The sequence below is a fragment of the Ptychodera flava genome, chromosome 9, assembly GCF_041260155.1.
Source record: "Ptychodera flava strain L36383 chromosome 9, AS_Pfla_20210202, whole genome shotgun sequence".
NCBI lineage: Eukaryota > Metazoa > Hemichordata > Enteropneusta > Ptychoderidae > Ptychodera > Ptychodera flava.
The window spans coordinates 2,898,648-2,924,935 of record NC_091936.1 but is presented as its reverse complement, the minus strand read 5'-3'; the positions used below and the strand labels follow the sequence as shown (position 1 = coordinate 2,924,935).

Sequence of the window (26,288 nt, the reverse complement as noted above, 5' to 3'; positions counted from 1 at the left end):
ATGCGGGTGAATTTGACATATGGGTTTTTGTTATTTTTCAGCCATTGGGGGGGGGGGGGGGGGGTCATCAAATTTTTTCGTCTGACAAAGGGGGGGGGCGGGGGTCATCTTTTTTCACGAAAAATGCAGGGGGTCTATATTTTTTTTAACACCGGCGACAAGATTTTGCCGCCCCCCTCCCAGGCCGTAAAAACTGAACTGTCCCATACGTCCATAGACTGAACATGATCACTTTGTTTTTATGGATTTTTAATCTACAGAACACAGAAAATCTTGTTCTATATGTGCATGTACAGACGCAAACGTAATTTCTAATCCAAACTATTGATGAAGAAACATGGCCAATTGCATGCGTGCAAACCTGTTATTAGTGTGCAACCCGCGCCATGTGATGTGCACGCGCACGCGTGAGCTCCAGCTTTACTTCGCTCACCATATCATGCATATGATACACAGATCATACAGATGCCGTATTTCGCTATTTGCTTCGCGGAAAGGGGTGGGTACAATGGACAACTGAAGAGCTCCCTCTAAGGACTATTGCTTTATTCACTGTCGTCGGCCATCTTGGTTGTGACAGTCAATCACCGAGTTAGATGGTGATTTCCGGGTTGCAAACCGTACGAGGCTTGGCATCGATTTCCAACATATCAACGCTATGATCAGATTAATACCATTTATCGCGGCAAAGTTTATGAGGTACGTCCTTTTCTAGTGGTCTTACATCTTTCCATTGAATCTATTTTCGTATGTTGTCAAAGATATGAGTGTGTTAGGAGAGGAATTTAACCAGTTTACACTGAAGATCCCAGTCACTCCCCTTTGGTGCTGCACATCAGTCGTGTAACTGTAATGTAGGCGTTACACATGTATGATGCATGCAGTACATGTAGTTGCGTAGACTCCCCTGCCTTCAAATTAACATACGATAGCCATCAACTAAGAAATGCATATCACGGACAGTTTATCGCTAACAAATGTTCTTGCGACACATCTCGAATATGTGGGAAAACAATATCAGAAGGTTAAAGTCCGGCAGGACACAGTCATGACTTCGGAGTGGCAACTCAAAAAAATCATAGTCAAACGACGTCCAGTTTGCATACTATCGATGCTAATTATCTTGACGTCAGTAAAGTAACTATTAAGATATTGAAAACTTTACCCATGCTGCACAACGGACGGTTTTCATATAAGGTTGATTTCTACCCATGAGTTCTGACCCGCTGTAGAAATGTCAAGGACACGGGATGATGTGTGAATGTCTTCTGTCCGATAACCACTTCACTTCGCAGAAACGGCCAACAGGTACCATATAAAAGGTAGAATATTCTATCCATCGCCAACCGGGCGTGTTCGTTTGTTATGGAACCCAGTCGCATGCCTATTCAGTGGAAATTTACGTGTTTTTAAAAATTTTAAAGGGATATCATGATCAGGAAATACTAGTATAGTTCGTATATTATGAACCGCGAACTTCTTTAAAAATCAAATTAGAAACAGGATATGAGACAACTATACAATAATACCGCACTATGTAAAAGTTTTATATAGGTCTACTTCCTGATACTATTCTTTGTCCGAGAATTGTTCTGCTTCACTCCGGGTAGTGAGACTTTCACTGAAAATCTGTATTTTACGTGTAGTGTTAAATTCAGAGAGGTCTTCAGCAGTTTCATCCTTGTTGGTTATTAATTAACACTCGTAAACACAATTATCGTTTCTTAAATTATATTATTATTGGTTATCCAGTAATAATATCCTTTATTCTCTCATTCGAGTGTCTCCCTAAACTGTATTTTAGTGGACTTGGCGTTTGTACAAGCCTGCCTGTCTTTATCCATCTGATAAACTTTTGCAGTCTACATGAGGATAAACTAGTGTGGTGTAGACAAAGTTGTAGACATGTATTGCATTGAAGCAATGCAATTCTTGAATGCATTCAAGACTTCATTCCGAATTCCTGTGGATACAACTTCCATCATCATCAGCACAATAAGTCTGTGTATTAAATGTCAAAGAATTTACCATCCCTTTAAGTGTCTCTTCTTTATTGCAGTTTTATTCTGTTCATTGCTCATGAATTTGTTAATGAGGTAAGCCTCTGCAAGTCTTTAGGACTTTAAGAACCAAAGAGGAGTATTGAATATGACTATGAGCAGCTGTAAAATGTATAGGCCACCTGCCCTCACAAGACGCATCTTCCAATCTGAATTACCATAACTGTTTAGATGTTTAGATGTGAGGTTCACTAACCATTTTCCTGCCAAGTCCATATTTCACCACCAGGTCAAGATGGTTAAAACACAACATATTCCATGTGGTGTATTTTAACATAATACTGTACATTTGAAAGCTGTTGAAAACATAAATACTGTAAACTTGATTTTTTTGGGACTAAAGATGCTATAACAGACCAAGCCAAGTGGGTGAAAATACATCATGTTTTGGCTCAATACCGCCTTTCGCTGACTTGGCTGATGGGGAAGTGATACTATCTGGCAGGAAAAGGGATAACAACCAAACAACTTTCTGTGAATGCCTCTTCATAAATTGCAACTAAGGTGTTCTGGATGATGTACCAATGATGCAATCTATGGCTGTCAATACTATTTATGCGTACTTAAAGATAATCACAGGATTGTAGTTTCTGAGGCAAAATGGCTGATTAGCATAATGTTGATGCAGTCTCATAATACCAATAAGAAATTGGAGATGTTTTCAAGGTCTGGAGTAGGTATACACCAACATGGTGTTCCTGACACCATCAATATAAGACAATGACTGGAATCTTAGCTAGCTAGGCAGCTAGGGAAATAGTTCATGAATCCAAGCAATATGTCAGCGATACAATTGAAATATTTGCATGCAAGAGGAACCTTACAGTAATATGTCTTGGAACTTATAGACTAGCCTAATGTGCTGGTTTAAAGTCTTCAACACAAGCACTGATCATAAATTATAGGGTTTAATTGTTGTGCAGAGTAATTATTTCATGAAATTCCTATTGATGTATTTAATAGATGGCAGTACGGTAAGGGGTGTTTTTGTACAGTTGGGGAATATTGGTAAATGATTTGGGAAGCTGGTAACATTGCTGCTGTCCCCTAATCTGATTGCATTGATATACTGAGGGGAACTCCAGTAAAATGACTGGAACCCCGGTAACATGTACCTGTTTAGTGCCCTCAGCAAATTCACTGGAGTATGGCCTACTTTCATGAAGAACCAATAGAACTGACTTCAGGGAATGTACATTTGATCAACACTTATAAAATGATATCATAGTAGGTTGAGCAGCATCCTCTGTCAGTTAATCCAGATTCAAATATTTCAATTTGTGACCAGCAGACTGCATTTCCAACATGTTTGCAAAGTACTTGTATCGGTTTAATATCTTCCTGTACATAAAGTTATTTTAGGAAAATCAAAAGAACTATTCTGATTAACAGCTTTTGAAAACAGAAGAGAGGCGTGTTATTTTTGTTTAATTCTCTGCTTAATTTTGAATTTCATGAAAACCCAAAGGAACATGTGCCATATTCAGATTTACTGTGAATATGTGCTAGTTGCCTTGTTCCTTTTACAGATTTTACAGATTGTAAAAAGTGCCTGACAGAGGTTTATGATATTATGAAAACGTTATTAATGGGTAATTTATTTCAAAAGCCACGATCAGATACTCATGAATTTGAACACAGAAATAGTCAATAACTTTTTTGCCTATAAAATTTGATAAAAAATTATGAAATTCTATGAAATTCTTAGCAGTTATTACTGTTGTTGCTATTCCATAATCAGAGTCCTGTAAAGCATGGATTTATGTTATCTCAATGAACAAAAATGGAGATATAACAAATTACTGTCAACATACTTTATAATTTATGTTCAATGCCATACATCAGAAGCATCTTTAAATTTGAAACTTATATTTGAAACACATAACTGTAGGTTTCACAAGTCTATCTGAAATAGTGAAAAAAATTCAACTGTCATTACCCCCTTAAACTGTCCTCTGGTCATGTATCTTCCAATGCAGTATGAACATTAAGGTATCACATTTTATATAAATGAAATTCAAAAGTGAGTCAGCAGCCAAAATAAATAAATGATTTAATTATCACACAAGTTGTCTTTGTATGAACTTAAGTAACAATACTTTTCCAAAGTTTTTAGTTTCATAAACTGTTATTCATTCTTGAAAGAACAGTGCAAGCCAGTAATAGATCTGTAGTACACAAATGTATAATTTTGCATATCAGTTCTTTGTCTGTTTCCAATTTCTGATGATCTTTTTGAAAGACTGCGAGCATATATGTCACATGACAATAACAGTCTTCTAAACATTATTAGTGAATCATAGTCACAGCTTAAAGGGCTGTAACTTTGACAACATTCAACATTTTCATCTAATGTAAGTGTAACATAAGTGTAACCATTGTTTGAGGGTTTGTTTGTGTGTTCCTCTTCAGTAAGGTCAAAGGTCATCAGGGTTACATGTCAATAAGAAACATCATTGTTTATTTACCTTTATCTACCATACCATCTCTGAAAATTAGCTTTTTTGATGTTTGGAGAAATAAATAGTATTACATCAGGTGACATTTGTTGAACTTCTGAAAAATAGCAATTAATTTAATAGCATACCATAATCTATTGAGTAGAATGGCTACTTTCACATTCAAAGCTCTGGTGTTTTTCCATTATACACCCTTGACATAAAATCTTGTTTCACTTCACTTTTGGTAGTCTAGTACTCCTGGCTTATGATTAGGAATTCATTGTACTACTACTAGATAGAATGTTGGGGCATGCTGAACTTTTCAATTGTAGATGTAATTCATAGATACATGTATGCAGGGATTACTCTGGCTCAGGAATTCCATTAGAAAAAATCACACATGAAAGAAGGTAGTGAGAGAAATTGAAAGTTCTCTTTGGGAACAAAATAAAATAAGGCCATATATATTAAGTATATTTTTTTCTTTTAAACAAAATTTGTTATGTTACAAATAACGAAATTATACACACATAAACCTGTTAACTTTTGAAACATTGCTTTCATAGAATATTTAACCCCTTCTCATGACGCAATAAAGACCCCAGACTTGCCCCAAGTCTGTAAGTAATTATGGTGTACACTACTCTACACTCCCAACAGAAATGAGTGACACACACACTCCTTCAGCCTCACAACTCAGAGACATGGCTGTGGATATTATTTACCATTTTTCACCAAGTTGGGTGGCCAAGGCTTTGTGCATGAACCTCAATTCCCGGATTTGTTACATCCATGACAGTCCCATGGAGATTGGCTAGTGAGCACATGTAACGCCAGTTTTCTGTTGTTATTTAGGGAACATGGTTGTACAGCATACCACTTAGCTATAGGCACGAGGTTGTACGTTTTGGCAAGTACCAACTGAGATGGAGGATAAGTTGTCATTACAGCCAAAGATGCAAACACCGTAGTCAGGCTGTATGTATGAGCGAAGTTTGCAGGATGGGTCTGATGATGTATTTTGTCATTGATATAGTCAGACTGTCTTGGTTGCCTCTACCGCCATGTACATATACAGGTGATGGTTGCAGTGTTTCCGCTGCCCGCGTTTGGCAAGAAGATTTTGGCAAAAATTAGCCAAACTTGCGAATCAAAAATTGCACCATGACGTCGTAACTTTGTCTGTCCGCACACGCTGCCCTGCATACAACTTGACTTTATTTTAGACGTAATGATTTATCTCTGTTCATCCCTGACCTTATGCGTCAGGAGATCATATTTGTAACACATACAGTAATGAATACAATTTTAAACAAAATAGCTCACAAATCCAAAGTACCGCATGTGTATCATGACTAGTTGGCTAAAATGTTGCACATTGATTGAACTACGCGCAATGTGTGAACAGATTACTCAGTGTAGTGACAGCTATGATGTCGTCAACAGTGAAGGGTTGACTGTAGTGATAGTGAAACTAAGCAAAAACGGCAAACTTTCCATTTTTACTTTGGCTGCTCCACCAATACGGGGAGAAATCACCCCAAATGCAGGTTCCAAGCACAAGTAAAGAAATGGCGTCATTTGCAATCAGTGGTATCAGCTTGGCTAATTTAATATCTGGTTTTTGAATAATTTCTTAGGGCTTCCAGACAAATTTGCTACAAGATTTTTGAACCCCGGGGGAAACACCGGGTTGCAACGTATAAAAGTCAGTGATGAACTGTTTGATCACCAAACACTATCAAGATGTTATGCCCATTATTGCCCTTGAGGCAAATGCCTAAGACAGGAATTTTCGGCTCACAGTTGCTATGTACGCCTTGCTTGGGCGTACTTATAAGGGACATGAGCTTAATGCTACAGGTTTACCACCCAAATTGGACATGACCTGACAGCCTATAGTTTTACAGTAATAGAAAAGGAAATCATAAGTAATGGCATGCTACTGGTGTGCTTGTAAATTGGATGTTCAGAGAGTGTTATCATCACTAGGCAAAGAGTGGTTTTGGCAGTGCACAGTGATTTTTTTGAAAAGTTAGATTTGGGTGGTCTTTCACATTATTGATACAGTTCTGACAAGCTAAAAGGAGGAATGTCAGTAATTATTCAATATTCTGCAAATTTATGCAGTTTAGTGGTTCCAGAAAAAATCGTGCATTAGCAGGAGACCTATTTGCAGTCTCTGGAAACCAAACAAAGATTGCATTAGAGCTTGTAGATCTGTTAACGTAAGAGATGAGCTCAACTTAAATCAGACCATAGGCAACACCAGTACATCATTTATAGACACAAAATTATATGATGTATTTTCATTTAATGAGACAGACAGTGTTGTCTCAATGTCATGCTGTATCTGAACTATACCAAGTTGGTCTTTGCTTTGTGTGTTGTATTGATGATCCATTGTAATCAATGGCAGTAACTCAGTTATTCTTTTTTAATCCTTCCACATCACACAATGTGAATATCAAAGATAAATGTAATGAACAAATATTCCAATATGAGAAAAGACAGGTATATCCAGGGCTCGAAAATTCTCGCCGCCCGACGCCCGTGACAAGTGAATTTTGAGTCCGGGCAAGTGAAAACAACATTCTCCCAGCCCGACGGACAAGTGAATTTCAATGAGGCCACTGTACGTACGCGCTGCCACTCTCTAGTTCTTTGAGTGTGCCGCTTTCGATGTGGCCGGCCGATGAAATAGCTCTGTTCTGCTTGGTTACAAAATGGCAAAATATTGACGTCTTTGCAGGCTTTTAAAGTTTTTTTCTTCTAATGAAATCATGTCACGATGCCTCCTCAATAGAAAACTACAGCTTTACAATAAAATGTTGTAAGGTGTTGAAACAATTTACCCTCCTTCCTACAAAGTTACAATGTATTGAAACACTTTACTCTCCTTGAAACACTTTACTCTCCTTTCTACAAAGTTACAAATTCCCTGGTACGTGAAGCAAACATTGTTGCTGTTCAATACTGCGATCACGGTCCCTCTCAGTCCCTCATGGACGGACCGTGCTACATCATGGACGTATACATGAATACACTGAGGCTTGGCTTTGCCTGTGTGACCAAAGGGTCCTCAGGCTCCGATGATGATGATGTTGTTGTTTTTATTATTGTTGTTGTTGTTGTTGATAGTATTTGCAGAAAAGAACAAAGTATGCGCTGCGAAATTCAATACAGCCTAACTATACATGTGCGTTGCAGCCTAACTAAACTATGCGTTGCAAATTCAATACAGCCTAACTATACATGTGCGTTGCAAATTCAATACAGCCTAACTATACATGTGCGTTGTTGCCTAACTATACATGTGCGTTGCAAATTCAATACAGCCTAACATTACCCAAGGGTTGTCACTTCATTGCCACACACTTTTTTTCAGTCGCCAAAAATGCACCTAGCAAGCATCGAAACCGGTAAAATTCGACGTAGGGTCAAAGCACATTAGTCCTTCTCAATCATACTCAGACATTTTTACTTCTTGCAGATGAAAAGTCGACAAATCGGCAGGTTTTTCAATGCATCTAGTCGTCTCTTGATTCCAGATTTAAAAGCCCCGCGAAAGATCTAGTCACTCGTGGGCGCATTTCAAATCGAACCAATAGCAGAGCTGGATGGGCCCAGCGTGAAAACCCGGCAGTAACGTAAGTTTCTTATGTCTTTTGAAGACTATGGGTGACACTGTCTGCGTTCGTCTGCGTATGAAATTCTGGTAACTTTAACAGTTCCAGTTCACCCATAGCAAGAGAACGTTCTTTCCAAAGACGTGAGAAACTTACGTTACTGCCGGGTTTTCACGTCGGGCCCATTCGTTCAGTACGTGCTCTGCTATTGGTTCGATTTGAAATGCGCCCACGTGACTAGATCTTTCGCGGGGCCTTTTAAATCTGGAATCAAGAGACGACTAGATGCATTGAAAAACCTGCCGATTTGTCGACTTTTCATCGGCAAGAAGTAAAAATGTCTGAGTATGATTGAGAAGGACTAATGTGCTTTGACCCTACGTCGAATTTTACCGGTTTCGATGCTTGCTAGGTGCGTTTTTGGCGATTGAAAAAAAGTGTGTGGCAATGAAGTGACAACCCTTGGGTAATGTTAGGCTGTATTGAATTTGCAACGCACATGTATAGTTAGGCAACAACGCACATGTATACAGTATAGTTAGGCTGTATTGAATTTGCAACGCACATGTATAGTTAGGCTGTATTGAATTTGCAACGCATAGTTTAGTTAGGCTGCAACGTACATGTATAGTTAGGCTGTATTGAATTTCGCAGCGCATACTTTGTTTTTTTCTGCAAATACTATCAACAACAACAACAACAACAATAATAAAAACAACAACATCATCATCATCGGAGCCTGAGGACCCTTTGGTGTGACTCCCGCGTACGTACGCGGGAGTCACGCGTACCGGCCGTCCTTTTCAGTCCAAGTTTTACCTACTTTGCTTGAATCAAAATTTGGCCTGCAATTACTCAGTTTGATAGTAAAAACCATTATTTCAAAGGAAACTTTCACAAACAGAGTCAGAATACAAGGGAAAGAAGAGAAAAACTTGAGGTTTTCTGAAAGGTCAAATCTGGGTCATCTTAGGTGATGTCATGAATGAAGACCCTTTAAGTACACAATTATGGTTCAAAAGAAACCACCTAGGGAGGTCTAATAGGTACAATCTTATGATAAAAGGTAATTTCTTGCTTTCCAATTTAATGGCATTTAGCTTGACTGTCAGTTTTAAATTAAATTTTATTAACAGCGATGGCAAAGGGAAATTGTCAACAGTAGTTGCAGTAAGCATATCCATTTCAAATCATCACATTAATATTTCTGCAGATTCCTCCAGTTTAATGATGTAATAGTGAACATCACCAGACATTTCTTGATGATATCAAAATATCAAATGAAAATGTTCCTGGGCTACAATGTTATCATTATCATTAAAACTATTACTACTCTTTAAAACATTGGGAAATGAATTGAACAATATCATTGTGTCTTGTTTTAAAGGATTTTGACCTGACCCTTTTTGTCTCAAGAAAAATACTTATGCTGAAGATGCTATTGAGCCTGCTTGATCACAACAATGACACAATACCACAATACTCGTATCTACACTGTCACTATGCTACCGAATGCTTTCTTCTGCATGGAAAATTTGTATTTGTGTGGCTAACAAAACCGCATAAGGAGCTTGTAGTGTATATAGTTGTCATACTATGAACACTGACTCAATGCTGCAGAAGTATTCTGTATCTGTGGTAATATACACTTCACATTGCTACCTGATTTTTAGAATTGCCACCTAATTATTTCTTGAGGCAAAAGTTTACCACTAGAAATGAAAAAGTATTTCAATCCCTTCAATGTCATAAAAAATACAGATAATTAATGTAATAAAAACTAAACAAATATTTCTTTAATGTAAAAACTATCATGAACAACATACAAAACATCTTGATTTGTAAAATTAGGAACTCCTGAATGCCGAGAAAGCTGTTGCTACACTTGAGATCATAAACTGTTTAAAAGTTGCTCAAAGTGGCTACAAGATTTTTGATTTGGCTAATGAGTTGGCTAATCATTTTGGTGACTCAGGGGAACCCTGCAGTTTATGCACATACCACGTGGTAGCAGTAAACTAAATGATACTCAAAGTTTCACATGGGCACAATTTGACACAACACCAGTGGCCTATTATATACTTACCCTTGGTGCACCTACCTGACTTGCCTATTTAACACAAGGTACCAGGTCATGATGACACACAATGACAATGTACCGGTGTTTTATTGAAATACATTACATGTCCCCCTAAAATTTAATTTGTCCCATTAAGACCTACTATGGGTCACTGTTTCCCCATGCTAGCAAAAGCTGACCGAAACACTGTGCATGTATACGTTATATAAGATATTATTTTTGATACACAGAATAAGGACACAAATTTATCAGTAAGTTACAGCTATTGTTTCTTTACAATGACATTAATAAAACCATACACATTTACTCCTTAAATCATCTGAAATTCAGGGCAAGTGAATTTTTCTTCCGGACAAGTGAAATTGAAAATTCACTTGCCCTTTGGCAAGTGAATTTTTAAAAAAATTTTCGAGCCCTGTATATCAGTTGGCCATGATTTGGACTGTGAATGTAAGGTATTAGAAGTTTCTGAAGGTGGCATGAAGTGACACCTCTGAGTGACTCACCCTCAGTAGTTGCACACTGTCTGATATTGACAGAAACATGGTTATCAAAATGTTTAAATCGTCAAGAGAAAATCATTCATTGGCAACCTACTAGCCCATGGCCAAGGTTAGTAGCTGAAAGAGATAGCTAGCCCAGCTTTATCAGCAACTATTCAACATTATAGTGTAATATGAACTAAATAATGGGCAAGTAGAAGCAAAATAGTCGTATTTGGCAAGTATATTTGCTCAGCACTGTACATGTAAGTTTGCCCTTTTGATCTGTAATGTGTGACAAATGTTTGTAATAAAGTATGCCATTTTATTGACATTGGAGGAACGTGTTGACTGAATGTGCAGCATTCCTAGTTGGTGTATAATGCATCGTATTGGAACACTTTTGAAGTGCATCTCAAACAGATGCTAAAATGACAATCTTGATACAAATTATGACCATTGGCTTAATGTTTTATTCATCTTTTCTTGCTAGACTGTTCAATTTGCAGTAAACACTTTTGCAACCACTGTTGTTTTATTAGAACAACAGTTATTGTTGTATTTTGTTCTTGTTTTGTTGAAGTTTCAAAAGTTTCATGAACCTCTCCACATGTATATTGTGCATGATTATTACAAGAAAAGTCTATAAGACGATATCTTAGCACATGAATAATCTTCACATAAAAAATATAAGGATGATTACATTACATTGTATGTACATGTAATGTTGGTTTTTGATATGACATGACAATAACTACACTTTGTATTCCTTTATTTACTATCTGCTCATTAAAGAATCTAAATTTTTGCTCAGTTTTAGACTGTTCTAAGAACAATTAAATGTGTGTTATGTTAAATGTAATTGACAAAGCAAAATGACCAATTACATGTCAGATTTATATAGATTGCTAATGAATGTTAGCTTTTTTGGTCAGTACTAATATATATTTAGGCCAGAGAAAAAATTGTTGTTCCTTGGATTTTTTGTGCAAAGCTATAGCCACATGTATGGAGGTGTGACTGATATTGTTTCTACTTTTTCTATGAACCAGCAAACTCTCCCTCCCTCTAGTTAGATTGTTTCTGGTGGCTTGGAGTATCCTAACTGCCAACAGTAAAAGGAGCATGATTATATTAAAAGCAGTGTTATATATTATAGCCCAAACATGGGGCTATGTGCCCGAGGGTAGGTGACCATTGGCCTGACGTAAGGAGGGCAAATGGTCACCTGCCCCGAGGGTACATAGTCCCTTGTTTGGGCTATAATATTTTTATTACATGCCTCTCTTATTCAGTGTGCACCAAAAATATTTACATTTTATATTGGCAAATTTTAGTCAAGTGCTATATTGTCATTTTAGACGAAAAACTGTTAGAAATAGAATGATTTTCATCATTGAATGGTGCATTGATATATGTAAACTACTGTTATGCGGTTGATCGATATTTTTATGCGAAATTTTCCAAAAACTGGATTTTCTGTGCAAAACATGAAATTTCAAGACTTTCACATCCAAAAGTTTTCAAGTTGAAAATAGTTCCGGTTCACTTTCAGTCCAGTGATGACTATGCGACCCGCGACGTCATCAGCGAGTTACCATTGAATCCTATGGAGCGTGCGATGTTCGATATACAAGGCATGTAATAATAACCCTTTGAGCGCCAACGTCAAATTTTCGCACCTTTATAAAATATACTACAGTCAATGTTTCTCAGATTTTTGCCAAAATTTTGATAAAAAATTGTAACCAATAAAATATAATGTCCATTTGGTCTAAAATTATAAAAATTTCAGAAAAATTCATTGAAGAATGGTAAAATGTGGCAGTAAAATTTTGATTGGAAAAATTACAGTACTCAAAGGGTTAATAGAACAAATTCAGATGATTTCCTCATTTTTCCAGAAGATAGCTGAAAACAGTAAAACTTTGCACTACAAAGATACCCAAAAAGTAAAATAAATGCAGTATTCAAGGTCAAGGTGCGGTCTAACAGTTGAATTTTCATTTTACTCTGACTGCATGTTTTTGCCTCTGTACCACTTTCCTGACACATTTTACACAATGGTCGCACAACACTACTGTATCAGTGATCTCTTTCAATTTATATAGTCATCATCATCAAATAGATTCTCTTGTGCTTTGAATAGAAACAGCAAGTGTAAATATGACAGTGGTTTCACTGTACTTGTACAGTAAGTTGTCTCCATTGGACTTATACTGACCACTGCTTGTCATGTATTCTGGTTAGTGCTGTTACATTATCTACCGGTATATGATATCATTAACCGCACTAAAATATTTGCAATGCAGAAGTGTATACATGTATTTGTCGCAATTTCACAAAAAAATTCAAAATTGTCTAAAGTAGAAGCGGTGATGAGGAACAATTTCAGTATTTTCCTGGCATAACGAATGTTTTTCAGTAAATGTTGTGATAGAATTAGTCAATGGTTTGTTGGATATCAGTGTCACCCTTTTAATCATCCATGATCAATCTATAATGTTCACACCCAAAGGTGCGACTAAAATTCACTGCAAAGGTTAGATGGTCAGGTCATTATGATGACGTCACAAGGATATGGACTTTATGTTATCCCAGCAACCATGATGAAGTAAAAATCAGGAAGTCAGACAAAGTCTATAAATAATGGTGGAAATAGCTGCTCAGTTTTGTTGCTATCGGGAAAAAAGGCAAAGACATGTTTAGCATCAGTGTTCTTTGTTATGGATGATATGCAGGGAAATTCTACGGGGTTCCAAAATCATGGTGCTGGGTTTTCAGAAGAATATAGAATGCAGTAATAGTAGGGGACAACAGCAATCAAGTCGTGATTATTAAAGTGACACTATGTACCTTTCTTCACAAACCTTAATAGCACAAGCATTGACCATCCACATCAACGCCAACCTTACATACTTTTACAGCGTGAGGAAAAATGGAATCAAAATGTCTCTATTTGTCTCGGGCCAGTTTCCAAAGGCAAGGGAGTGAACAATGCTTAAGTAACAGATTACATGTAGGTACTGTAATTGCAGAAACATACATGTACCGTAATAAACAAAGGGGAATATAAATTACCACTCACACGACAATTTGTGATTTTCTTGCATGAAGAGTTGGTGAAAAAGGGAGATACATGTACATATGTAAACTAATTAAGACTATTCCTGGCTTGTCATACATAAACATTATCCTGACAAGTTCATATATCACCATCAAATCATATTAATCACTTGAAGAAAAATATGCTTTCGGTTCAATAACATTTTTTACTGAGTTGGCAGATAGGGAAGTGACAGGCTTAACAGGATAACAGTTACAAATGTTTCCAACTCTCAAATTTGCCTAATAAAATTTATTGTTTTAGGTACAAAATGTAGATAAAGGTCTAGTATGGAAGGGCAACCATGGTCATATCAACATACCTACAACTGTACATAAATGCAGAATAGATGTGGCCATTGAAAAATTCAGCACCAATCATCCATTCATGTACTTGTGTTGAACCAAGATAAGAAACTGTTTCCGGGAATAGGGAGGAAGTTAGCGTTGTTCATTAAGTACATGCACGCTGTGGTCCATTGTTGATAAAGTTTTAATTTTGAAAAACTAAAATTCTGCCCTGCTCCAGCATTGTTTGATATTTGCTGCCAGAAATGACCAAGTTTTTGTACCAATTTTTACAGAGAATGATCAAATACCATTGAATGATATGACATATAACTGAAATCTGCAGGTAAACACTTTGAGTGAAAGTCATTGCTAAATTAATAGTATGGAGTCCTCAACTACACTTACACCAATGTGGTCACTATCCCAGTGTGCTTAAGGTAAAGAGCCTTTACTCCAAAGGAAATTAACCTATTACCTACATGCCCCAACACTAGTAACGGCTTAACTTCAGGATTATTCCTAGTGGCCCTCTTGTTGGATATGTTCCTTTCTACTGTCACTTGGTGCCATTTTTAGCTCACATGTTCACACACATGAGCTAATGTCGCAATAATGTCTTGTCTGTCTGTCTGTAGGTATCATATCTCAAGGACAGCTGATAGGAATTTGAATGAAATCTGGTTCATAGACTCATAAAGTGATTAGTCTTTGGTGGGTGTGGCTTGCATATTTTATGCTTATTGCAAAATTAATGAATTAAGAAAAAAATATACAAAATTTGATCAGATTTGTTTCAACTGTTGATCACACTAGAATGCACCAGCAATGAAAGATCTTTAGGGATGGTATGAAAGTTTATTAATAATTTGTACATGTGATGAACTTTCATAATTAGCATATACATGTATCTTGATTGCCTTTACCACATTTGACAAAACTGGCTATGTATATATACTTTGAGATATCACATTAACCTTTTTCCTGCCAAGTCGGTGAAAATCCGCTTGAAATTCGGTGTAGCCAGAATCTAAGCACTGGTGACCGTTATTCTCCCAACCCGGTGCAAATCGGGCCCTTTTTGGGTACCCCGTTTCCTGCCAAGTCGACGGCACTACGTTTTGCTATCCCCTGTGTGTTTAGGGGTCATCCGAGGAGAGGTTTACTGACAAGGAACGCCTTTTCCCCTCGAAATGGGTTCGCAGGGAGTCGATAGACAGGGAAAGGTGCAGAAACCTGTCTGCCAGTCCCCCACACCCGAGGGGGGCTGGGTTTTTTTTACCGCTTTTTAGCGGACTTGGCAGGATAGCATGGTGACGTTTTCTGGCGGAGTTGGACGTACTTGGCTGCCTGGCACTATAGAGATTGCTGCTGAACTTGACCAACTCGGCAATGCTAATCTAGAAGGCTACCTCTTGCAAACGACTTGGCAGATATGCCGATGGTGCGAGACGAAAGTCACTTATTCAGTTGTGCGTGACTGAAAATGAGAACGTATTTTTGACGGGACGGCTCGACTTGTTCCTCCGATGGAACGGATATGAACGACTCGGAAATACCATTACAAACTGGTGTCCGACGTACTAAGCTGGGCTTCAGCTCTGCAAGTTCAAGCCAGGCAACGTCCTTCACCGCCTTGGCCGTGCCATTCAATGGACGTAGCTTTGGATTTTTTATTTATTCCATCGTCCGAAGTATTGGCTCTGGTTTGCAGGCAAACATATCCTCTTGCCGTACGCTGTTTGCGTACAGAGAATTCAAAAGGTGACATAAGGTCAATATGCTACGGGGATACCGCCTGCAGTTAGCAGGGACTGCTTTTGTTATGCAAACCAGCTAGCAGTACAATATGGCTGCCAGGCATGTGGACACGTCGATGGCTAGAACAATGGAAGCATATTGCGTTGCACCCGTGCATCGCAAAAGTGAACTGAAGACTTGGGTGTAGTGACTGGTTATCACTGGTTAGCTGCAGCCCAAGCCATGTCGGTACAAACCCGTACCTGACTGAGGACCACTCGATTAAGTCAGTAATGAACGGTAACACTCGTAAGCCAACTCCCAACTGAGCTGGCTAAACTACGTTGAGCTGTGCTTCAATGGCTCAGCCATGTCGTTAATACAACGGCAAAAACGTAGTTTTTGTGCTACACTGCCAAGTCGTTTAAGGTACGTATTCAATTGACCCTACCCTGGGGAAACAGGACAGGTTTGACGGTGCTTCTGCACCCCTAGCACGACCCTCAGGGTCTCTGACTAACAGACGAGTGAGGTGATGTTTGTGCCTAGCGGACGTGCGTAATACTGAAGGAGTTTATTTCCGAAAAAATAAACATGAAACGGCAATAAATGACACTCCCAGGGGCAAACAAAGCTGGTGACCTCAATTTTTTTCTGCAGCAACCCTTGAGCTCCTTCCCCTGTCTACGGGCATGTAGAAATTATCGAAGTCTAACACGTATAAGTACAGCTAAAACTACCCTGAAAATGGGCGATTTCCGCCAAAATGCCTGGCAGGATAACATGCAGGAGAGCCAATCTTTTGCAGGCACATATTATGGGGCGGTTTTCTACTGACTTGGGAGAATAACGGACAAGGGCGCTCGGCAGGAAAAGGGTTAATGACTGTTATTTAGCATTTTGAGATCAACTTATTTTTAATTTTGAAGATAATATGATTTAGTGTTCATGAAAGTTGTGTTAGCATTTTCAGATCAACCAATTTCTAATATGCATGTGTAATGAACTTTCCCGCAACAACAATATCAGGGTTAGCGGTAGGATTTTCAAGTTAGTAGCCAGAAATACAGAAATACAGAAAATATACATGAAAAATTGTACTTATTGCAAAGTTTGCACAGCATACCTATGTGAAAAAAAATAAATATGAAACTCTTACATTGGATTATAAAACTCACATAAATTTCTCGCTCTTCTTGAACTATCACCAAAGAAGACACAAAGTAGTCGTACTACCAATCAAATATTCTATGTCAGACTTCGATCAACGCACGATCCACTATTAGCTAAACCTGTACACGCAAAACTCACCGTCAGAAATCCATGAATCGAGTAGATCAGAGGTTATTGGGTTGTTCACAACGCACAAATAAAGAAATAAAACTGTTGGAAATGATTCGCAAGATTTTTGTGCAGCAGCAGCTGCTGTACGTTATCCGCATTGATCGTTGAAACGTAGTGACTAGCGACTAGCTCCCACAACGAAACGTAAACAAGTTTGATAACCGCCATTTTGAATGGACCAAACGTGACCTCACTGTAAAGTCGAGGGCAAATTGAAGTTTGCAAAGGTTAATGCATCGGCGAAACTATTCAGAAACAAGATAAATGATTAAAATTTCTTTTTGAAATACTGTTTTTTTTATTATATATACCACAGCACACAAATTCTATAAGTCGAGAAAAGTATTCTCGTCACCATCTCGAGAGACGTGACCGCAACTATCACAAGTACATGTACCGGTATTAAGTCCCCCCGGTCGGTCGTGCTGCTGTAAGCATGGACTTCATGTCGAACATCGGAGCTGCCGATTTGCGAGGCATGATCTCGTTGGTCTCGATGAAAAATGGTGCTGAAGACACGTTTCTACACCGTTTAAATGCAGTTTCCAGCAAGCGCTTGTATTGTTTCTTTAGTGCCATGCCGATAATGTGTTGATCAAAGACCGTGTTTTCCGTCTACCATTTTGCCGGTGATAAGGCGGATACTACACAGATTGCCTCATGTTTGTTGTTCACACCCTTAATTGAAATATAAACTGGGCAAAGTTTCATTGTTTTAATGACACTTCCCATTTCACGCTTGCTTTTTAGTGACTTCACACACTGAGCTTGCCTTTCAGTGACTTCACACACTATGCGTGCACACATTTTCACACGTACATTCTCCATTCACACAGACTGCGTGTTGACAAACTGTGAACGAAGCTAGTCAAAACAAGGTTAGGGGAAACTGTCCAAAGCGTAGCGGGGCTAAGTGTAAGCGTAGTGAGGCAAAGTGTAAGCGTAGCGGGGCTGCTATGCCAAAACTGCCTGGGGAGAACACTGATATATATATATATATATATATATATATATATATATATATATATATATATATATATATATATATATATATATATATATATATATATATATATATATATATATATATATATATATATATATATATATATATATATATATACCACACACACACACACACACACACACACACACATGCATACATGAGATACATTTCACTGACACACACACCACACACACACACACACACACACACACACACACACACATGCATACATGAGATACATTTCACTGCAAAGGCTACACAGACAGTAGACATGATTTTTTCAGCAAACAAAACATTTGTAAAAACACATTATATAAGCTGTATTGAAACACAGGAGCCTTTCCAGTTCATATCTGTTTGTGAGATAATTGACTGGTGAAATTGCAAGATATGAAGTTCATAACACTTTACTTTACCCTGTCGACTTGTTTTTGCCTCTCCAAAGACCGTCTCTTCTTTAAGAATTGTTATAATGAACTGTACTTCACACCTGTTTCTAAATTGCTGATAAACTTTGGTGTTTGATTATGTGGTCGTCACAAGACAGCTTATTTTCTTAATAAATATAAAACTGATGATAATTTATTCTTTTTCCCACAGTCACACTTCATAGGACATCTTTAAAAACATCTCATTTTGAGTTAGTGGAAGACCAGCAAAATGCCACCACCACCACCACCCCCGCCACCAGCTGGGCCTCCACCGCCACCAACGTTCAGTTCAGCCAATACAACAAAGCCAAATCTGTCAAAGGGTGAACAGTCAGGGAGAAATGCATTACTATCGCAAATTCACAAAGGTGCTAGATTAAAGAAAACAGAAACAAATGACAGGAGTGCACCTGCTATTGAAAACAGTGAGTATACTGTTTTATTTATAACTTCAGTATGCAGTTACAGCACTTACACACACCCCTTACTACAAAGTGTGCATCCGGGGCTGTTTCTCGGACATGATTGGACTGATTTGTCTCAAACTTGGTACAAGGACAAAACGCTATGGCATACATACAAACATTAATTTATTCTGTTAAGGTAGCGGTAAAGGCTAGAGCGTCAGTTATAAACTTCAATAAAACTATTAAAACATGAAAGAAGTCAACATTCTCTGTGGAATAAAAAAAAACTAGACATTTGGGGTCATAAGCATTGCAGAGTTATAGCCCATTGAAACTTCTGAAAAACTGACCAAATAAGAGGAAGTTGGGGAGTCCTTAGTGTATTAACTATGGTAGAGGTCCCCTAGCTTTTAAAAAAATGTTTGAAAAGGGAAATTCATTTTTTACTGTTTTTTAGGAAAGTTTGACAAGGCAGTGCTTGCATTCAGAATGCGTGACTGCTATTATAAATGCATTTTTAGATTCTTTGAGTGTCAAAGAGGTGTCAAAAGTGAAATTAACCAAAAAGACTGCTCTTTGACTTCAAAAGAGGGGTGCAAATATGGCTTGTTTTCAACAATTTTGACAGAATAACAGTTTTCCTACATAATTTTATACCAATTAAATCCAACCTTTGAAATGAGATATGGACATGGAATTTTTACAGCCTATTAACAAGGTTACAGATAAGATTTGTACGGCACAATTTTCCTGTATTTGAAGTACTTTTTGAAAAATCACATTTTGAAATTTGAAAGAATTTTTAGTAATTTTTTGATATGTAAACCCATGTAAAATCATAAAAATAAATTTTATTTACAAATCCTGCCATACAAATCTTACAATTAATAGTGTCAACATATTTATAACTAATTTGGTAATATTAATTTATTATTAAATTCAAAGATGTAAAAAAATATGAAAAATTAAATTTTAATATTGATTTGTGTCATATTTCAAAATCATGGCTACAAACATACAATTTTTATATTCTTTGGAGAAAGTATTAACTAAGGGATATATCCTGAAAATTTGAACTAAATATCTTGATTCTAACACTTGAAACTTGACATTAACTCTGAGAAAAGAATTGGTGCAAAAATAGCCTTTACCGCTACCTTAACTGATTCAATATAGCTACCTGGCATCCATTTTGTGCGAAAAGCTATAATTTCCTGGAAACTTGAACACCATTGCTTACATAGAATCATCATGGATCCAGATCTGATTAGATTTAGGTGGATGTTGTCTGCAGAATAAATTGACATTTTCATAATTAATAAATTTGTGCTACTGGTTATATCTTAAGAACGACTGAACCAAATTTGATGTGACTGTGCAAGGAATTCAAACTATTTTATGATCTTACTATACCTAAATTTGAGTGGCATGACTCATAGATAATAAGTTAATTTGCTTATTTAAAGCTCCATAAGCAGTATCTTTTGGCTATTTCTGAGAACTTTTGTTTTGTGGTTTCCCTACATTACTGCATTGAATCCCTAAACTGTAATTTAATGCCAAGTATTTAGCATATCAACACAACCTACATGAGTATCATCTACATTGTTATTGATGAAAATTGTATTCAAGTCCGGACTAGAATTCATTTGTAAACAATAAACAATGATCACTACACACATACCAGCTGTGTTGACAAAAAGAATACTCGAAATTTCAGCATGACAAACAAATTAGGGTCAGACACGGTAGTTGATATACAGAAGCAGAATACTGAAAAACTTGCCACAAGTTACAGCTTATGTCCCTTTAATGACTTTCTGTAATTAGGCCATATGACGAAGTGAACATATTGAATTTGGTCACAGTTCTCAGGTACCTCGGTAATACCTAAATTAAGTTATACTCAAAGTTTGATGATATAATTTTCTCATTTGTATATCTCATGAATTTATGTATGTAGGCCATGTATGAACCAGTGCCCCTACATGCTTTGACTGTCTTCAGGCATGGTACCAGGAAGTACAGATGCACACCAATCATTTTATATAATTTGATCCAAGTTGGCCACCTGGAGGCACTTTTACTGTTATTGTTGACTTTTTGTCAGGTTTGGGCCATTTCTCAAATTTACCAAGACCAATTTCATTAACCTTGGCACAAAGGCGAGGTGTTATGACATATATCTTTGAGTATGACTATGTATACCAATGCTCACCAGTCACACATTCTGAGTGCTTCATTATTTTGACTGCAGTTACATGTAAACCAAATCTGCAAAATTACAGATATGGACTATGTCCTTTGCAGTGACTTTTATTTTGAATAATTTCTTTTGCATTTACAGAAAATAAAAGTGCAACAGTAGGTGGAGGCTCTGGAGGGGGAGGAGGAGGAGGAGGAGGAGGAGGAGGAGGTAGTTCCTATGGTGGAGGAAGCAAGACAGTAGGAGGAGGTCTTGGGGGATTATTTGCTGGTGGAATGCCGCAGCTTAGAAAAACTGGTGCTAGACCTTATGGTAGTAGTGGTGAGTTCCTCATTTCACACATTTCTAGTTTTATGTGAGCATAGCGGTGCAGTTTCTGTGTGAGATGAATGTAGAGACTCATATTCACAACATATTTTTCCCTTGACTACTTCCTGGTTCAGCAAGACAGCCATCTTGAAAATGGCTGATGGTTTCTGTGCTCTGTGCATGGTATTGACAACATAATGCAATGCAATGAATGGTCCATAACTCCAATTTTGTGACATCATCATGAGATCCTTAGCAGCAAAGGTGATTTATCATATTACTTTGTGTATCAGATAGTAAAAGTACAAATACACAACATGAAAATGTAGTCATGAATTTTTCTATGCAAAACACAAAGGAATTTTGGATGCCACTTGATGTATGTCACATATGACAGTGGAGTTCAGCTATCTGTGATGCAGAAGGGTATTCCGAATTAATTTCAATAGAGAAGGACCCACCACATATGCTTCACAGAAAATATATAATTTAAACATTCCTGTAACCTTTTTATATTTGCAATGTGGAAAATGAAGTATGATTGCCAAACAGACTTGTATTATTACCTAAGGTTGGTTTCTGCCAACTGAAAACAGGGCTGAAATGTCTACACAGGGTAAATTTTCTTGCAACTGGAGATCAAGTGTAAACTGAATATCCTATGTAAATTTTTTTTGCCAACTCGAAAGCAGGTCTTAACTGTATGTCAAAGGTAAATTATCTGCCAACGAGAAATTGGGTCTAAACTTTGTACTAATGCTAAATAATCTGCCAACTGGAAATCAAGTCAAGACTGTGTACCTTATTTTGAAAATGGGGATCTGTATTGAATGGGTGTGTCAATAGGAAACATGTCAATAGAATACATGTTGATATTAACCTTCACCACTAAAAAGTGTATATTGTGTGATTTCCCCCTACACACACACATACAAGGAAATAAATATGATAAGATGACGCTTGCTATGATAGGAACATTGTATGTCTTATTTCCAGTGGAAGTTCTTAGGAGTCAACACTTGAAATTTATGGCATCACTAACATAACAATCTACATACTTGAACTCTTCAGAAAAAATGTTTTATATTAAAGTTATACACTTTCTTTTCCTTAATTTAAAAAGTTACTAAAAATTGCAACATTGTCAATGTGGATGATGTACTGTATGCAGCCTGTATGCTTGTATCCATCCTTACTGTTGCTAAACTGATGTGCTCTGCATTCCTTGAATGTAGTGAAATCCTTATAAAGATGAAAACTTTGATTACATCTCAATATAACTGAATGCATAAACAGAATTGTGATCAATATTGATAAAAGATTGTGATCAATTCAAGTTTGGTGGTTAAAATATCTTTTAACCTACTCAATTACTCAATACCTTCAAAATATGGACATACAGTACACAGTAAATATGGAATCAAAAAGATGAAATGGTCATTTTGGTTTCAATTGACATTTTATTCAAAATAGAAACCTACATTTTATTGTGACCTAACCCTAGCCAATCATGTTTCTATGCATGTAATGATGTGATGTATTATTAACTGCTGAGCTAATGTCCATTGGTCAGGATATTTGTCAATTTAGAAAGCTTCTTTCTTGGAACATGAGGATCAATGTTTCCAATGCCATCTATTTTTGTGCCTCTTGAAGAAGAGCTGTCACCAAGTGGGAAAATTTAGATCTGTTTTCGTTTTTATTAAGAAATCCAAATCTCTGTGTGTTTCTCACAATACCTGTCTGTACTATCATCCATACATAGTGTAAATCAATTTGAGTCAGTGTGTAACAAGAATTCAATGCAATCATTTTTGATCAAGTTACCAGGTATCATCCTTTTTATGTTTCACATATCATGGAGTCTTTCACCCCATTGCCATGTACTAGCGTGTGATCCAACTTCAAAACCGAAAAACATTTGGCAATAGCCTAAAGTGTTGTTGTTTTGAGGGTTAACAAGGACAAAATGGGATTTCCAGGAAACATATCATCTCTCAGGCCAGCCTCATACTGTAAGTTCATGTTGTCTTGTCTGGTTTCATCAACAGCGCCTCCACCACCACCTAAACAACCCCCACCTTACAAAGTAGCAGTAAATAGGAACAAAAGCTTTAAAAGAGGTAAAACCTGGAGATCTTGATGTCTCTGTCCAACTCCCTGTTACGTCATTGTAGCTCCAATGATTTTTGTACTGCATGTCATTAGTAAGATAGTTGTTGTGTTTTTATGTCATTTATCATTTTCCTTGCACTGCATTGAAGTTTATTAGTTCCCATTTGTGGTGGCTCTTTTATTTTGTTTCTGTATGCATCCATAGAGGGTTGTGTGTATTATTTTCTATTTGACTTAAGGGAAAATAGCTGCAAGTTTTGATAACAGTTTATTTGTTCTGTAAAACGTATACAGCTCATTCTTCCAAAAGTATGTTGACATTTCAAGTATTATTCTCAACAAAAAACATATTGTTTGTAATATGCAATGTTTTGGAACAAATGATCTTCAGAAACTTAAGTTTCTTCCATAACATGGAATATTACACACAGGGAGCTATGTAAGCGGTCTGAAATCACCAAAGTGCGCCTGCAAACTGCGCCGGCGCATTTCAAACTGCGCCCCCATTTTGCGCCGGTATATTGCGCCGCCCAAAATGCGCCCTTACTCTGCGCCATAGCGAAGTTTCAATGTCAACCACGGTATTAATAGTCTATTTTGGTTTAGTCAGGCGATTTCAAAGAATATTCATGTTTTTCGTGGGAAATATGGTGAAATGTGTCACTAAAATGCGGAGGATGGAAGTAATTTTTTCCGACACGTATGTGAAGTATGTAATAACATCACCGAGAGGGAAGGTAACTCCGAGCCAGTCGAGTGTCATTTGCATCGTAAATCGACCTTTAAATCTGTTTATAGTTTCTACCCAAACCTTGTCGGTAAATACTTTCACAGGTTAAAAAAGACGCTAAATTTTACTCTCAAACTATTTCGATGGCCAAATATCTCTGTCATTATACATTTCGTAGGGTAACTCTATACTCAGTATATGGCGAGAGTGTCCTGGCGGTCTCAGTGTCTGAATAGGCGGTGCAGCCGTAAACCGAACATTCCATACTCATTCCCTTGTTTGATCGGAACCTCTTGGACCGTAATTCTTGCTCTAATTCTGCGGCCTTTGAATCGTCCAATAATTGCTACTTCCAATTCATGACGACCCAAATGATAAGGAATGCGACTGATTCTGAGACTCTCAGTTCATAGAAGAGTCAAAGTGCGATCACGTTTGCGACTGAACTTGAGACTCCCATTTCGCTTTGTGATGCACATTTGCGAGTGAATTTGAGACCTGGTCTGATACTCTCATTTAACGTGCAAACAGCAAATGCGACCGTCCTTACGACTGACTTCCTGACGTAAGGTATGTAAGGGTACCGGAAATCGACAAGTGCGAGGCTAAAGTTAGGAGAGCGAATGTGAGGGCTTGAAGTGTACGTGCTCACTATGAAAGTGCGATCGATAGTGAGAATGTGAAGTGAACTCGGACTGTACATAGTTAGTGCTTGTCAGCATTATTTCATCACTTTGGTCGAATGAAAACTTACGATCAAAGTCACTGCTGTGCTGTGTATCATGAGCGAACCGCTGAGTGAATTCATCATTGAAGTCCCCGATGGAAATTATTGCAACACTCTTATTTCCAAACACCAAGAAGTTGATATATTCGTCTAAATAAAAATATGAATGAGACATTCATCTTTACATAATGGAGAATAGAATATTATATCAGACTACGAAGAACATTATTTACCAGGTTTTAAAAATCAGCGAGAGACTGATCGGGCTGGGACGTACGATTCACAGACTGATTCAAAGTGCTGGTCAAAGTGAAAGGGAACGCCGTGAACACTCAATCCCGATGGGTATTTATATAGTTATGTCAAAAACGGGAGTCACGACCGTGATTAGTTTATTCAGAGTCACTTAACCTTGAAACAGACCAAACGATAACACACAATTACATACAATCTAGGTCTAGAATCCTGTGACACTATGTCGGGTTTCCGAGTCCCTGTCGCGGTTTGAAAAACGTCCTGCCGACAGCTGATGACAAAGCGCGCTCATGCTTTTGATCATAGACCCTGGAGCGATGTTTTGATGGATTTCTAGCTTCCTTACCCTATAAACAACTTGAAACTAAAATGAAAGACGAAAAAAGATCCGTGAACGGACGAGAGATTTCCTGTAGAAACTTCAGATATTTACTGAGGCGGATATCTATTTTTTACATCCATGGGCGGATCATGGCAGAGAAATTTACCTCAATGGATGGATCGATCGGAGCACCGAGAATATGGCATTTCCCATTTGATTTCCAAAACATCATCGTGGAGTTTCTGACAGAAAAGAAAAAAATTGAAACGACAACTGATATCGTGTCATTTAAATACGGGCTTTTAATTGTTCATTCATTTTAGTTACTATCATCGTGCCGTTTTAGAAGATTTTTGAGGACCTAAACGACATCATGTGTTGGTCCATTGCCATGGAATCCTATGCCAACGAAAGGTGGTGACTTTTTTCAAAGTTGAATAAAATTTCCTTTTTGGTTGTGTTAGTCAATTAATCGAAATATTTTTGTTCCCAATTGATCATAAACCCTCGATTCTCCCGTCTCTGATTCCATATTCACTGACTCATTCTTTCTCTTCTTTATCGATCGATGAAAGTAATTTAATCTTCAATACTCTTTGACAGATGTAACA

The 26,288-nt window shown here is 37.5% G+C and overlaps 1 protein-coding gene across 3 annotated transcripts in view; it reads left to right on the top strand.

The window, feature by feature from the left end:
* The first annotated feature begins 551 nt into the window (after positions 1-551).
* Positions 552-26,288, top strand: part of LOC139139756 (WAS/WASL-interacting protein family member 2-like) — a 40,434-nt gene continuing 14,697 nt past the window's right edge. The window contains exons 1-4 of one of the 3 annotated variants that reach the window (XM_070708652.1): positions 560-699; positions 18,776-19,031; positions 21,361-21,540; positions 23,580-23,651. In XM_070708652.1, the coding sequence (XP_070564753.1) occupies positions 18,836-19,031; positions 21,361-21,540; positions 23,580-23,651 (448 nt within the window). In that variant the 5' untranslated portion in view covers positions 560-699; positions 18,776-18,835. Of the gene's footprint in view, positions 700-18,775; positions 19,032-21,360; positions 21,541-23,579; positions 23,652-26,288 lie in introns of all 3 variants that reach the window. The other 2 variants (XM_070708653.1, XR_011553874.1) reach the window with 2 other exon arrangements.